The following is a 16,018-nucleotide window of genomic DNA, read 5'->3' as shown; positions in this document are numbered from 1 at the left end:
TGCCATTGGCACATATACAAGTCGTGGGGGATTGATAGAGTAGTTTGAGCCATTGGAGGAATTGGGTGCCAAACCCATATCTGCCCAGTATCTCACAAAGATGGCCCCACTCCACAGAGTCAAATGTCTTTTCAGCATCCAAAGAGGCGATGACTCTGGATCCTCCATTGTCGTGGTTAATGGACATGTTAAGAAAGAGGTGTCTCAAATTAATGTCTGTACCCTTACCAGGCATTACCCCCATGGTCCATATGGATGACCTTTTCAAGGCCTGTAATAGACGATTGGCAATGATTTTTTCCAATAACTTTGCATCTAGATTGATCAATGAAATTGGACGGTACGATGCACAGTCCTCAGGGTCCTTACCCGGCTTGGGCACCAACACAGTTATGGCCTCTGACATTGACTCTGGGATGGAGCGCCCCGGGAGAACTGACCAAACATCCGAGTGAGTCTTGGGGCAAGAAGTTCCTGATATGTGGAATAGAATTCAGCTGGGATTCCATCCGCCCCTTTACCAGGTTGTTGTTGGACCATGGCCGTCTGGACCTCCTTCAAAGTTTTTTCCTGATCTAATTGGGCACTAGTTTCTTGAGATAAAGTAGGGCATTCCACTGCATCAAGATATGTCCCAAAGTCTGCTGCCTTGTATTCTACCCTACTGGAGTAAAGGGCACTATAATATTGCATGAATCTGTTATTGATTTCATCGGGGCTCGTAAGGGGAGCTCCTTTGTCACCCCAAATCCTCCCAATATGGGTACTTGGACATTGCCCCCGATTCAACCACACCAACATTTTACCATTTTTGTCCCCATATTCAAAGACCCGTTGGGCTGTGCTGAGTATAGACTTCTTAGTCATATCTATTCTATGTAACTCCACCGCCCTGAGAGCATGGCGCCATGATCCATAGTTGAGGGAAGTTGGAGCATCAACATAACTATCCTCCTTTTCTCTAACTCTCTCAAGTTCCTCCAGCGACTGCACAGACTGTTTTGGCTGTTAGCAATGCAGGAGATGTATTCCTCTCTCAGCCACCCCGTAAATGCATCCCAAACCACCCTGGGATCAGCAGTATCTACATTTCTCATAATGCCTCCGGCATATCTTATTGAATCTTAGGGTCTGCTAGCCAGTGCCCAGATAGCCTCCTCCATAATATTCTGACCAACAGGGAGGCCCCAGTAACGGTTATCATGAGGGGGGAATGAATCGAAATGCCCCTGGGAAAGTTCCGTTCCTTCGATACCCGCTGCAGCAACGCCTGGGTGACAAACACCAGGTCTATGTGGGAGAGGGTCCGAAAGGTAGACGAGTGGCAAGTGTACTCTGTCTGATGGGTTATATAGGCGTCTAGTAATTCAAAAGTGGTAGCCCATTGAAAAATATCAGAGGCCCTCCGAACTGACGTGTGGAGCCTGTCCAGAGACGGCCATGGGGCCAAATTGAAATCCCCCATCAAGATAATTGTGGTGTACAGTAAGATATGCTGTTGCATAAGATTAAAAAGGAGGGAAGTATCTGCAGGTGTCGGTAGGTACAGTCCCACTAAAACATATTCTGTTGCTGCAATGTTAGCATGCAGAATTATGTATGTTCTGCCCGGGTCTATCCTGACATGTTGGAAGGGGAGGGATCTGTGGACTAGTATGCTGACCCCTCTGAAGTAATTAGAGTATGTAGCATGATAATGACTACTCAACCAGGCCTTTTTAAGACTCAGGCCTAGTACACACGAGAGGATTTATCCGCGGATACGGTCCACCGGACCGTATCCGCGGATAAATCCTCTCGAGGATTTCCACGGATTTGGATCCGATGGAGTGTACTCACCATCGGATCGAAATCCGCGCCGAAATCCCCTCGCGATGACGTGTCGCGCCGTCGCCGCCATGATGATGCGGCGACGTGCGCGACGCTGTCATAAAAGGAATTCCACGCATGCGTCGAATCATTACGACGCATGCGGGGGATCCCTTCGGACAGAAAGATCCGGTGAGTCTGTACAGACCACCGGATCGATCCGCGGGAGCCAATTCAAGCGGATAGATTTGTAGACATGTCTACAAATTTTTATCTGCTGGAATTGGGAAATTTCCGCGGATAAATATCCGCAGGAATGTACACACCATAGAATCTATCCGCTGAAACCGATCCGCTGAGATTTTTCAGCAGATGGATTCTATCGTGTGTACGGGGCCTAAGGATTTGGGAGTCCACCAGGTGAGTCTTATGTAAAACACAAATCTGGGGACTGAATTTTTTAAGATATGTTAAAACCAGGGAGCGCTTAACAGTCGAGTTAAGTCCTCTGACATTCCAAGAGAGTACTGACAAACTAGCCATAGTTAGGGAGTATATAGCTTGAGCCACAGAGGGCATCACCACTATCTGTGACCATAGAGAGCTCACCTCCAACCCGAGCCGAAGATCACACTACCATGCAGACAGAACCACAGACATGAAAGATTCCTGAAACAGATATGTTGTTAACCACACTAATATGCATTGATAAGCAGTGTACTGAGAAACCGTGAAAATTTAAATTAGAAACAAACGAAAAAGGGTCAGCAACAACTGACCACACCGCTCCCCCATCCCGCAGATCCCCCAAACTGGAATCATGCATGTATCCCCTAACCAGTCTCTTAAGAGTAACCATATCTGGGAGGCGTGTCCCCAGCAAGCAGGGGCAGGCAGTCACCCCTCCGCCAGCTCAGAGGGGGACCGCTACCCTGAACGAAAGGGAGCATGCAGCAACTGTCCCAACAGAAGATGCTAGAGTTCAAGTAGTAGAGAATTAAAAACAAAAATAAAAAACCTGTATGAACCATTCAATGCATAACATGAGTATGCAGTTCACCTGGATGAACCAGGGGCAAAATAAATAACTTGAAAGTACATTGCATAAAGACCTGATCAGTTCAGGAGAGCAGTCATGGTTAGGCATAGCCCTACGGCAACATGGGGTAATCACTTACTGCAGTAGGAACATAAAGGCAGTATAACATAACTTGTGATTTTAAAGTGAGGGGTTAGTGGTTGATGGTCCTAATGAAGATACGGCACCTCATCCCTGATTTTGTTGAAAGAAGGGATTTGGGCGGTATGGGATTATTGTGGTGCCAACAAATAGAAACCAAACAGATCAAATATTCATAAAAAATAAGAACATTTTATTGATTACAAAATATAAAATCTGGTTCAAGTAGCAACAGAGCAAGATAGATTGTGGGAGCAATACATAGAGATACAGGTCAAAGATCAAGTCTACCCAACTAGTTTCGCCAATAATTGGCTTCGTCAGGGGATTTAAGACTAGACCGTCTCAATAGAAGGCTCTGAAGAAATAGAACAAAAATAGTTTAACAATTTCATCAAATTCATAAAGTACAATATATTCTTTAAACAATGATTATTAGTGTTTGACCCATCCTCCTGGCTGCAACAGGAACTGGGATTAGCCATCCAGAGAGAGTATTAAAAACCAAGATCAAGTTTTGTGCCTTTTACACAGTATATTCTGGACCTCATGCCCATGTTTCAGACATGAGGGGCCACATCACCTCTACAACAAAGAGAAAAGTGTAAAGTCATCAATATGTCTCCTTTGCTCCAAGCAGCATGTTGCAAGAATCAGAGCGATCATTTGTGAGAGATTGGAGACACCTGCTGGAGATCGTCTTTATATTTATGCCTGTAGTTCTTATCTCTGGGGTAAGAGTTTAGGCTGGAGGGGGCTTCTATCTGCACAACCCCCTTAATTTCCTCTGAGCACGTGTGTGATGGTGACACAAAGGACCGCAGCAAGATTGTCTTCTGTTTATCTCCTTCTGGGATTAAGTGGACTATTTACACATTTTTACCTTTTCCAATTTTTTTGCGGGCTCATTACATGGACTTTATATAATTAGAAAACATGTTTATATGTTAATGCTAAAGCGCTACCCGGTCTATATTTTACATATTATATGCATTTGTATTTATATTGACCCTTATACTATTATTGTACATCAGTGGCTAGATTCAGAAAGATGGCCGCAACTTTGCGGCGGCGTAGCTTAGCGTGTTTAGGCTACGACGCCGTAAGTTAGCGAGGCAAGTACTTGATTCTCAAAGTACTTGCCTGCTAAGTTACGGCGGCGTAGCCTAAAGCAGGCGGGCGTTAGGGTGCCTAATTCAAATTTGTCTGAGGGGGCGTGTTTTATGATAATGAGGCTTGACCCAACGTGATTGACGTTTTTTCTCAACTGCGCATGCGCCGGGCGCCTACATTTCCCAGTGAGCATTGCGGCTAAGTCCGCCGCACGGGCCTATTGATTTTGACGTGGACGTAAACAACGTAAATCCCTATTCACGGACGACTTACGCAAACGACGTAAAATGTTCGAATTTCGAAGCGGGAACGGCGGCCATACTTTAACATTACTATTCCATCTATTAGATGGAATAACTTTAGGCCTGATAAAGCGTTACATAAACGGCGTATCTGTACTGCGTCGGCTGGGCGTACGTTCGTGAATAGGCGTATCTAGTGATTTACATATTCTACGCCGACCGCAATGGAAGTGCCACCTAGCGGCCAGCCTAAATATTGCACCCTAAGATAGGACGGCACAGAGGCCGCTTATTCTGAGACCCCCTCTCCTGAGACACACGCCGCTTGGAAGCATGGGGCCAGGGAACTGGACCTGGTGCTTTTGGAGCGTACTCAGAAGAAGCTGCTGTATCAGAATCAGCGGATCTTTGAGTTTGGGGATAAAAACAATCGCCTCCTGGCGTATCTCTCCAGACCGGACTACCAGCCTTTTAGTATACCTAGGATTAAGGATTCCGGGGGAATTGTAGTAGAACAGAATAAGGAGATCATGGAGGCCTTTGTCACATTTTATTCTTCCCTTTATGCTACTAGAGCACATTCCACAATTGTGGAATTGGATGACTATCTTTCTGAAATCTCACTGCCTAGGCTTCAGGCCCAACAGGCGACACTTCTTGACGCTCCTCTGAGGGCTGAGGAATTTGGGGAGGCTATCCAATCCTTTGCCAGAAACAAAACACCAGGATTGGATGGTTTCCCCATCGAGTGGTATATGCAGTACAGGGATCTGCTTGTGTCTCATCTGGGCAGGGTGTATGATTTTGCTATCATGACGGGGCAGCTGCCGCCTTCTACGTCAGAGGCACTGATTGTTCTCATTCCTAAGCCACACAAGGATCACCTCCTCTGTGAATCTTACAGGCCAATCTCACTCATTATTTGGACGTAAAAATTCTAGCAAAGGTACTTGCCCGGTGACTGAACACGGTCATTACTACCATTATTGGTGCAGACCAAACCGGGTTCATCCCGGGGCGATCGACCTCCATCAACCTACGTAGATTATTCGCCAATCTGCAGGCCACCCATGAAGAGATGGGCTCTAGGGCTGTTCTGTCCTTAGATGCACATAAGGCATTTGACTCGGTCGAATGGCCTTACCTGCTGGAGGTCCTGGCGAAGTTTGGATTCGGCAACACCTTTATCAGGTGGGTGCAACTGCTGTACTCAAAGCCCACTGCTAGACTAAGATTGAACGCAGCCATATCTGATCCCTTTCCGATAAAGAGAGGCACCAGACAGGGGTGCCCTCTGTCGCCGCGGCTCTTTGCGCTGGCAATAGAGCCTCTGGCGGCGTTGGTGAGGTCCTGCGGGGCTGACGATTGGGGGTCTAGAGGAGAAGGTATCTCTCTACGCCGATGACATGTTAATATACTTGTCAGACCCCCAGTCGTCCCTCCCGGCCCTGCTGGATCTCATTGGGAGGTTTGGCCACTTTTCGGGATTCCAGGTTAACTGGGACAAGTCCATTCTGTTTATGATGGACCAGGCAACGTCGGTCCAGCTACCACCATCTTGTCCACTACAGATAGTCAGCTCCTTCCAGTACTTAGGAGTCATAATACAACATCCCATGGCCTCCTATGTCAAGACTAATTTAGACCCCCTCATAGGGTGCATGAAAACTACTTTCAAAACCTGGGCTAATCTTCCATTAACATTACTGGGTAGGATTAATATTTTTAAGATGATTTTCTTGCCACGATTTCTGTATGTTTTGGGTAATTCGCCAGTGTATGTCACTAAAAATAAATTCAAAGAGATAGATTCCATCCTCACCTCCTTTTTGTGGGGAGGGGGGGCGGTCAGGATTGCCAAGGACACCCTTCAGTTACCAGTACTGGAGGGCGGGTTGGCCCTCCCCTGCCTTCAAACGTATTATATTGCCTCCCAATTGACCTACGTACACTGGTGGTTTTACCCCAAAGCCAACAATGCAGCCACTGCATTGGAGGCAGCCATCCTCACCTCTTATGAATCCCTGCAAAATTTGATTCATCGTATGTCCCTTGGGGGGCGGGAGGGAACAAGTATTATAGCTATGACTCTACGGATTATTAAACTCACTAAATTGCAAGTCCCCTCCAGCAGTAATACATACTCACCGAACACTCCACTGTGGGGGAATCCGAACCTTCTGGAATTTTTCCGTAGATCGGATGGGGGATACTGGTCGAAAAGGGGGGTAAAAACTATTTTACATCTGTTCTCAGGCAATGTGTTTCGTACTTTTGAGGAATTTCGTAGAGACTATAATCTGCCACGCACAGCTTACTTCCTTTACCTACAGATACGCCACACTGCAGCAACGCAGTTTGGCCTTCGTAACATAGTCGTCCAGCTTTCTCGGCTGGAGCGACTACTAACTGACCCCTCGCACACCAAGTTAGTCTCCACATATTATGGGTCTCTCCTGCACACTACGACTCAAAGGCTGAGCAAAGCGGCTGCTAGCTGGAGAGCCGACATCCCTGAGCTGACGGAGGAGATCTGGCAGGAGGTATTGCCCCTCCAGGTCCCCTCTGTCATTTTGCCCCGTGACAAGGTAATACAGACCAAACTGTTATGCAGATCCTACTTCACACCATGCTTACTGTTCAAACTGAGCAGAATCCCCTCAGCGCTATGCGGCCGATGGCACGTTCTTTCATATGATGTGGGAGTGTGCTCCGATTAGAAAGTTCTGGTCGGCGGTCACGGCCTTCATTAGCTCGCTGACACAGATACCCAATATGTGTAATCCTCTGAGGTGTTTACTGGGCCACATTGATGACGAGACTATATCTAAGGCCCCATACACATGAGAGGATTTATCCACGGATACGGTCCAGCGGACCGTATCCGCGGATAAATCCTCTCGAGGATTTGCGTGGATTTCCATGCGATGGAGTGTACTCACCATCGAATCGAAATCCGCGCCAAAATCCTCTGGCGATGACGTGTCGCGCCGTCGCCGTGATTATGACGCGGCGACGTGCGCGACGCTGTCATATAAGGAATTCCACGCATGCGTCGAATCATTACGACGCATGCGGGGGATCCCTTCGGACGGATGGATCCGGTGAGTGTACAGACCAGCGGATCCATCCGTTGGGATGGATTCCAGCGGATAGATTTGATAGCATGTCATCAAATATTTACCTGCTGGAAATCCATCCCAGGGGATAAATATCCGCGGAAACAGATCCGCTGGAGTGTACACACCATAGGATCTATCCGCTGAAACCCATTCGCTGGGATTTTTCAGCGGATGGATTCTATCGTGTGTATGGGGCCTTAGAATATGCAAACCTTCCTGCGGATAGTACTGTTCTATGCTAAGAAGTCTATAACCTTACACTGGAAGTCTCCATCCTTACCTACCATTGCCTTCTGGCCCACCACCATCAATCGTGCTATACCGCTGTATAAGATGACATATGAGGCCAGAGGGTGTCCAAAAAAATTCTTGAAGGTCTGGGGCTCTTGGGTTGATTCCAAGAGCACCATACCTCCTGCTCCTTGATCTTTGACTGATGACCGATACCTCTGCCTGTTGAATAGACCTACGTGAGTAAATTAACGATTCTGTTGTTTTTCTCCCACCTTTCTCTGTGTGTTTTTATGAAAATGCTCAATGTGTACCAGCTACCAAAGTTTTGTAAAATGATGTACCGGGCGATGTTCGCCTAGGATGTGTGTTTGTTGTACTGTCTGTTTTGTATGTACAAAAATTTCAAAATAAAAATTTACCTTTAAAAAAAATGTATGGGCAGGCTGAATGTACCCAAGTTGATCGATTTATCAACTTGGGTACAACCAGCCTGATGTATTTTACATGTGATTATCGCTAGCAGGTGTTATAGCTTCTAGCAATAAGCTTGATGGCTTCCATCGCCTTCCTCAGAGCCTCCGCCGGGAGATCACAATGGCTCAGCGGGAGGTATTCCCCCATCAACACTGACTGTGTTGATTGGGGAATTGAGCGATTTTCTTTCCTTCACCTACTTTACATTTTGTTAATTGGTAAAAATAAACTATTAACACTTCTATTTCTGAAACTGTTCTTAACCACGTAAGCATCGCCTAACGCCGATATACGTCGGCAGAATGGCACGGCTGGGCACAGGCACGTACAGGTATGTTGCCCTTTAAGTGTCTAGCCGTGGATCGCGCGGCGTCGGCGGTGCGCTCGCGACCTGGTCCGAAGCTCCGTGACCACGCCCGCGGGACCCGCGGCCCGATCGCCGCCGGTGTCCCGCGATCGGGTCACAGGAGCTAAAGAATGGGGAGAGGTGAGTGTAAACACAAAGTATAAATATGGACTACAGCGCTACTAATTAATAATTATAGGAAAAAAACAAAACATAAAAAAACAAATAATAAAAGCTGCAATCTGGGTGATAAACCAAACCAATAGTGAAAATTATGTGATAATATAGATGCGCTTAAATTAACTTAATGTATGGTACTCAGTACAAAAGATGCTGTGTACACATCTTTTGTATATATCCAATATCTTGATATATTGTGCAATGAGGTTTTCTTTTTTCCTTTTTTTGCACGTGATTGTTCCTGAGTGCCTGCATACCTGATTCCTACAGCTGGAGTGCTATTAACCAAAGTAGAGGCATTGTTGATTCATTCTACATCAGGACTTTCATACCACATGATTATTGTGTTTATGTTTGGGATTTGATTCACTGTGAATGTGTACACAGCATCTTTTGTACTGAGTACCATACATTAAGTTAATTTAAGCGCATTTATATTATCACATGAGTGTAAACACACCTTCCCAGTTCTTCTCTGTGGCAGTGTCACTGATCGTCTGTTCCCTGTTATAGGGAACGACGATCAGTGACATCACATCTACAGCCATGTGCCCTACAGTAGGAATCGCTCCCTTAGAGCACACTCAACCCCTTAGCGCCCCCTAGTGGTTAACCCCTTCACTGCCATTGTCATTTTCACAGTAGTGTATTTTTATAGCACTTTTCGTTGTGAAACTGACAATGGTCCCAAAAATGTGTCCGATGTGTCCGCCAGTAGATTGCATATGCAAATGCAAATGCACCATCCGCATAGCAAACAACATAGAATGTTTTTAAAGTTTTATATCAATTACATTTTTTTAAATGTGTTTATTAAAATTATGTGTGTCTATGCATCGACATTTGATCTCACTAGAATTCAGCTATGTGAGTAAAGTTTTGCCGCAATGATGTTTGTCTTTCCCTTTGGTTGCTCACACTAATGTAAACGCTGTCAATGAGAAGGCTATCTAAACCCCAAGCCATTCTCATAACGTATGAACCCATGAGTAAGTCGCGTGCCTGTGACGTAACGCATAGGGAGGAGCCTGCGATCGAATCCGAGTGCATCGGATCGAGCTGAGGAAACAACATACTAAGTGGCGTCTTCATGCTTTACTGAAAGCGGGGATTCGTGAGTGCATATATCAATGCTCTGATTAAATTTTTTGATCTGTCATCGAATATTGCGCAATGAGATTTTTTCTCTTTTCTTTCATGCAATCCCTGTCTGTGAGTGCCTGTATCATCTGATCACAGCGGTGGAGGGCTGGATTAGCATTCAGATTGAAGAGAGTGATTTTTTCCCTGCATGGAATCCTGCTAATCACTGTGCACTAATTAAGGACATATTAGTAATTCACAGTTTATGGAGTGTTCTCCCTGATTAGTTTTCTTTGTACGTTTTATCACCTTTTAAGTTAATATTAGCGCATCTATATTTTAGATGTGTCCGCCATAATGTCTCACTCACGAAAAAATCGCTGATTGCCGCCATTACTAGTAAAAAATAAAATATTAATAAAAATGCCATAAAACTATCCTCTATTTTGTAAATGCTATAACTTTTGCGCAAAACAATCAATAAATGCTTATTGCCATTTATTTTTTACCAAAAATAAGTAGAAGAATACGTATAGGCCTAAAATGAGGAATTTTTTTTTTTTATATATATTTTTTTGGGGGGACATTTAGTATAGCAAAAAGTAAAAAATATTGCATTTTGTTTCAAAATTGTCGCTCTATTTTTGTTTATAGCGCAAAAAATAAAAAAGCCAGAGGTGATCAAATATCACCAAAATAAAGCTCTATTTGTGGGGAAAAAAGGACACCAATTTTGTTTGGGAGCCACGTCGCACGACCGCGCAATTGTCAGTTAAAGCGACGCAGTGCCGAATCGCAAAAAGGGGCCAGGTCCTTTACCTGCATAATGGTCCGGGTCTTAAGTGGTTAATTTACAACAAAAAAATCACAACTCCCTAAAAAATGTTGAACATCTGAATCTTTTTTTTGTTTTTTTTGTTTATTAAATTAAATGATGAAAGTGGGGCTTGATTATGAAGCATTCAAAAAAATTGTTTGCCTGAAAAATTAACTGATAAAACAAGTTCTCATGCACTTTACTGACTGCTACAGGATTAGCAGAGTGCTTTGTACTGAATAATAATTTGTTTAATCATTCCTGTAGTTACATTTCCTCTAGTAATGTGGTCTAAGGAATATGGACATATCTGCAGCTTTTTTAACATTAAAAACCTCAGCTGGTTTCCATTACAGTTTGTTTTGCTGGGATATAGTAGCATATTTAACCACTTAAGCCACGGACCATTTGGCTGCCCAAACTTCAACTGACAATTGCGCAGTCGTGCGACGTGTCTCCTAAACAAAATTGACGTCCTTTTTTCCCCACAAATAGAGTTTTCTATTGGTGGTATTTGATCACCTCTAATGCCGCGTACACACAACGCCATTTTTTAAATTGGTCATTAAAAACGACCGTGTGTAGGCTTCAGAGCATTTTTCTTGACGTGAAAAATGGGCATTAATAATTTAGAACATGCTCTAATTTTTCTCGTCATTTTCTACAACGTGAAAAACGGTCGTGTGTAGCCTTTAACAACAGGAAAAAAAGTGCATGCTCAGAAGCAAGTTATGAGACGTGAGCACTCGTTCTGGTAAAACTAGCCTTCGTAATGGATATATCACATTCGTCACAGACTGAAAAGCACGAAGACTGAAAAGCGTGAATCATCTCTCACCAAACTTTTACTAACACAAAAGCAGCCCAAAGGGTGGCGCCATCTGAATGGAACTTTCCCTTTATAGTGCCGTCGTACATGTTGTACATCATCGCGCTTTGCTCAAGCATTTTTTTTCACAATCGTGTGTATGCAAGGCAGGTTTGACAAGAATCACATCGAGAAAAAAAGGACACAAATTTCAAATGGGTACAATGTTGTATGACTGAGTTATTGTCATTCAAATTGTGAGAGCACCGAAAGCTGAAAATTGGTCTGGTTAGGAAGGGGGTTTAAGTGCCCAGTGGTCAAGAGGTTAAAAACTTTTTAGAGAAAATTATTCTCTGTATTGACTATATTCTGACCAACCAATTGTGCCTAAAAAGTCCAACAACTCGCCCCCAGTTACTTCCTTTATCTTTTACACTACAATGTTTATGTGCATATTTGTTTCAGAAATTAATACTATTAAAACTCTTTATTTCATTCTATATAGAGTGGGGAAAGTGTAAAGTCGCATACACACGACCATTTTTAATGTCCTAGAAAAAACTAAGTTTTTCACACAAATAGAGCTTTCTTTTGGTGGTATTTGATCACCTCTGCGGTTTTTATTTTTTGCGCTATAAAAGAAAAACGACAGAAAATTCTGTAAAAAAAAACAAAAAAACTTGTTTCTGTCATATTCGCAGGTTATTTCTCACACACAGCATATGCTTACCACGAATTACACCCCAAAACACATTCTGCTATTCCTCCCGAGTATGGCGATACCCCATGTGTGCGACTTTTACACAGCGTGGCCACATAGAGAGGCCCAACATGCAGGGAGCGCCATCAGGCGTTCTGGAACACCCAGACCAATTCTTACAATTACATAGAACCCCAAAACATTATATATGCAGAGTATTGGGGTATTGCGGAGTATTGGGGTATTGTGGAGTATTGGGGTATTGTGGAGTATTGGGGTATTGCGGAGTATTGGGGTATTGCGGAGTATTGGGGTATTGCCAGAGTATGGGGGGGTATTGCCAGAGTATGGGGGGTATTGCCAGAGTATGGGGGGTATTGCCAGAGTATGGGGGGTATTGCCAGAGTATGGGGGGTATTGCCAGAGTATGGGGGGTATTGCCAGAGTATGGGGGGTATTGCCAGAGTATGGGGGGTATTGCCAGAGTATGGGGGGTATTGCCAGAGTATGGGGGGTATTGCCAGAGTATGGGGGGTATTGCCAGAGTATGGGGGGTATTGCCAGAGTTTGGGGGGTATTGCCAGAGTATGAGGGGTATTGCCAGAGTATGGGGGGTATTGCCAGAGTATGGGGGGTATTGCCAGAGTATGGGGGGTATTGCCAGAGTATGGGGGGTATTGCCAGAGTATGAGGGGTATTGCCAGAGTATGGGGGGTATTGCCAGAGTATGGGGGGTATTGCCAGAGTTTGAGGGGTATTGCCAGAGTATGGGGGGTATTGCCAGAGTATGGGGGGTATTGCCAGAGTTTGGGGGGTATTGCCAGAGTATGGGGGGTATTGCCAGAGCATGGGGGGTATTGCCAGAGCATGGGGGGTATTGCCAGAGCATGGGGTATTTGCAGAGTATTGCGCAGGGATAGCTGAGCTGGGATGGATCTGTGACTGCAGTTGTCCAGCCACAGCAGTGCTGACACCCCGCGCTCCCCCCCTCTCCTCTCGCACTGTACCGAACGGTACAGAGAGGGGAGGGAGGAACCGGCGTCATCAAATGACGCCGGTTTGTTGACAAGTGATCGCTCCGTCATTTGACGGAGCGATCACGTGGTAAACGGCCGCTATCAGCGGCAATTTACCGTGATCCGTGATGCGCCGGGTCTTCTAGACCCGGCGAGCACGGACACTTCCGCGAGCGCGCCCCAGGGGACGCGGAAGTGCACGAGGACGTCCCAGGGACGTCCTGTCACAGTAACTCGACCGCGCTGTAGCAGTATTTTTGCTATAGCGCGGTCGGCAAGAGGTTAATTAACTAATTGTAGTGTAAAAGACATTCCATCATGTGTCCTATTTTAATAAAAGGTAAAGTGACTGAGTTGAGAATCTGAATGCCATAGATTTAATTAATTACCGTACATTTAAAACAAATTATACCTTGTTTAATTATTTCATAGTCACATGATTGGATAACTAAAGTGATAATTCAAACAATTTTATGTTTATTATATTTATGTATATTCTTAAATCCTTTAATAAATTAGCCCGATGGATATGTTTTGTGAGGATGAAATGTAGCTAAACCGAAGCTGGCTGGCCAAATCATTTTAAAAATTCAGCCTGTCAGCACTATAAATTTCAATTGGTGTTTGGCCTTTCCAGTTCAACCAAAGTTGAATATTTAATCAACTTCTGCCGAAGACACATGTTTGAAGATTTTCCATCTTGTTCCACTGTCAGAAAACAATGTGTTGGTGGGGAGGATTCCTCCATCTACCCTGTTTGTATGGGTAGAGGAATCTGTTGGGGTCTTTTATTTCAGCCAGCTGTATGGCCAGCTTTAAACCATCTTTCAGCTGTTAGATGATGCAGAGGTTTCTCACAGAGCAATAGAACTTAATGGTATTCAGTTCTGGAATTGGTGGTAATCAATACATTCAATAGGCTGCCATTCTTTCAAGGAGAAAAAGATTAAGCAACTTCACTATTATCTACTATTGTAGTTTGAACAATTAAATAGATATGTGATGTAATTGCCGTCATATTGTCTTATTAGTGTCTAGCCATATGCAATTATTTCAAAGTGCTGATAAACATTTGTATTTATTTTTTGTAAAAAAAATATATTTAAAAGTAACAATGTCATTCATCTCAACTCTGGGTAAATATGTCCCAATTTAGGAATAGCAGTATTTGACGAACTCACCTTTCCAAAGTTTACATTTTATTCTTGCCATAAAATGGGGAATTAAATGCAGAGCACCCGTTTTGAAGGTGAGACTTTAGCATAAATAGCAACATAGCAGGGAACTTGGGCAGGGAAATCTCGACCGTGAAGACACACACACACACGCGCATATATATATATATATATATATATATATATATATATATATATATTATAGAAAGCACACACGTGACATTTTTGGATCCACTGCCGCTTGATTTAGGTTCATGCCAATTAGCCTTTTAATCACTTTTTTGCTTCTGTTTGTTTAAAATTGTCATCCTGTTTAATTCTCAAATTAGCTTTAATCCTGTAACTCAAGTATATACATGTTATAATCTGGTAATACATTTAATATTTTATTTGTTTTGTATTCTAATCTTCGTTTGTAGATGACTCCAGTGGGAAAAAAACTGAATTCACTGACCCATCGATTTGCCATGCTCCAGGAGGCGAGTACTTTGTTGAGGGAGAGACATGGAACTTTGATTCTTGTACTCAATGTACCTGCCATAGTGGACGAGTGCTATGCGAAACTGAAGTCTGCCCTCCATTGCTTTGTCAAATCCCTACCCGTACTCAAGACTCCTGCTGCCCACATTGCCCAGGTATAACATTTTTTATTTCTGGCAGCAATTTCAAAATGTTCATGTAACAAACATCTGTATAAAATGACTGGAAAATTGTGAACAAAAAAAAGTGCATTTGGGTAACTGTTGCTTACAAAATCTGTATATTTTAATACCTCTTCAGACTTCTGGACAACTGTTTCTAGATTAAGAATTGATTGGCCAAGTTGGATTTTCCTTGTTGCTTGTATTCTTCTCCCAAAATGTGTAGCATTGCATAGTAAACACCTAGTATTGATGGTGTTTATTAGAATAGCTAGGAGATTAAATTCTTTTGACACCTAAATTTAAATAAACGCTGGGAAGGCAAAACGGCTGTTACTGGGCACAGGTATGCTTGAGTAGGGCATATTTGTATTGGAGAAAGCCACCTTTCCTTGGCAAAAAAATTGAATCAAGGCAATCTACCAAAAACTGTTTATATGGTAGGAATGTTGGTCGGGATTCGATCGTTTTTGCATTTGAAAGCTTGTTTAAAATGCTTTAAACTGCCACACAGTTTTCTGTTTGTACAGCCAACATTTGCATTACAGTCTGTCCACTTTTTATTTATTTTCTTTATTAAACGTGTAGCTTATTACATTTGGATTCTTCAATAATTACCAGTCTTTTTTAAATATGAAAAGGTCTATATCATACTATATTGTTCTGTCCATGCTATGATAGACAAATCCTTTTAATTATCTCCAGAGTACACAGACATTCTGAGTTATACGTCACAAACACTTTGAAGAGGAATAGCTACCCTAATGAGTTTACTAAATTGCAGGTGCTCCAGGTAGTGGGAATGTGTATAATTTCCCTTGGTGGAATTTAGTCACAAAATGAAGCATTTGTGTGATTGAATGACGGATGAATACAGGTGCAGCAGCACAGCCTGCTCTGTGAATTAAACAGCTCTGTAATTCTACTTGTGGATTGAAATGTTTGAGCACTGGGAGGCCTCTCCCTGGTGCTTTTTTAATTCTTTACATTTTGATTGATAATAACTTTCTACAGTGGGTTTTTAGATATATTTTACAGAAAATCATAGCCCATATATTTTCAAAGTTGCTCTTCAAAG

General features: G+C 43.4%; 1 protein-coding gene across 2 annotated transcripts in view; it reads left to right on the top strand.

Annotated features, from left to right (window-relative positions):
• The window catches only part of CRIM1 (cysteine rich transmembrane BMP regulator 1), a 945,688-nt gene that overhangs the window by 845,244 nt on the left and 84,426 nt on the right, over positions 1-16,018 (top strand). For both annotated transcript variants that reach the window (XM_040350800.1, XM_040350799.1), the window contains one exon: positions 14,719-14,934. In XM_040350800.1, the coding sequence (XP_040206734.1) occupies positions 14,719-14,934 (216 nt within the window). The remainder of the gene's footprint in view (positions 1-14,718; positions 14,935-16,018) is intronic.

The sequence above is a fragment of the Rana temporaria genome, chromosome 4 (genome assembly GCF_905171775.1).
Source record: "Rana temporaria chromosome 4, aRanTem1.1, whole genome shotgun sequence".
Lineage (NCBI taxonomy): Eukaryota > Metazoa > Chordata > Amphibia > Anura > Ranidae > Rana > Rana temporaria.
This window is presented reverse-complemented; position numbering and strand designations above follow the sequence as displayed.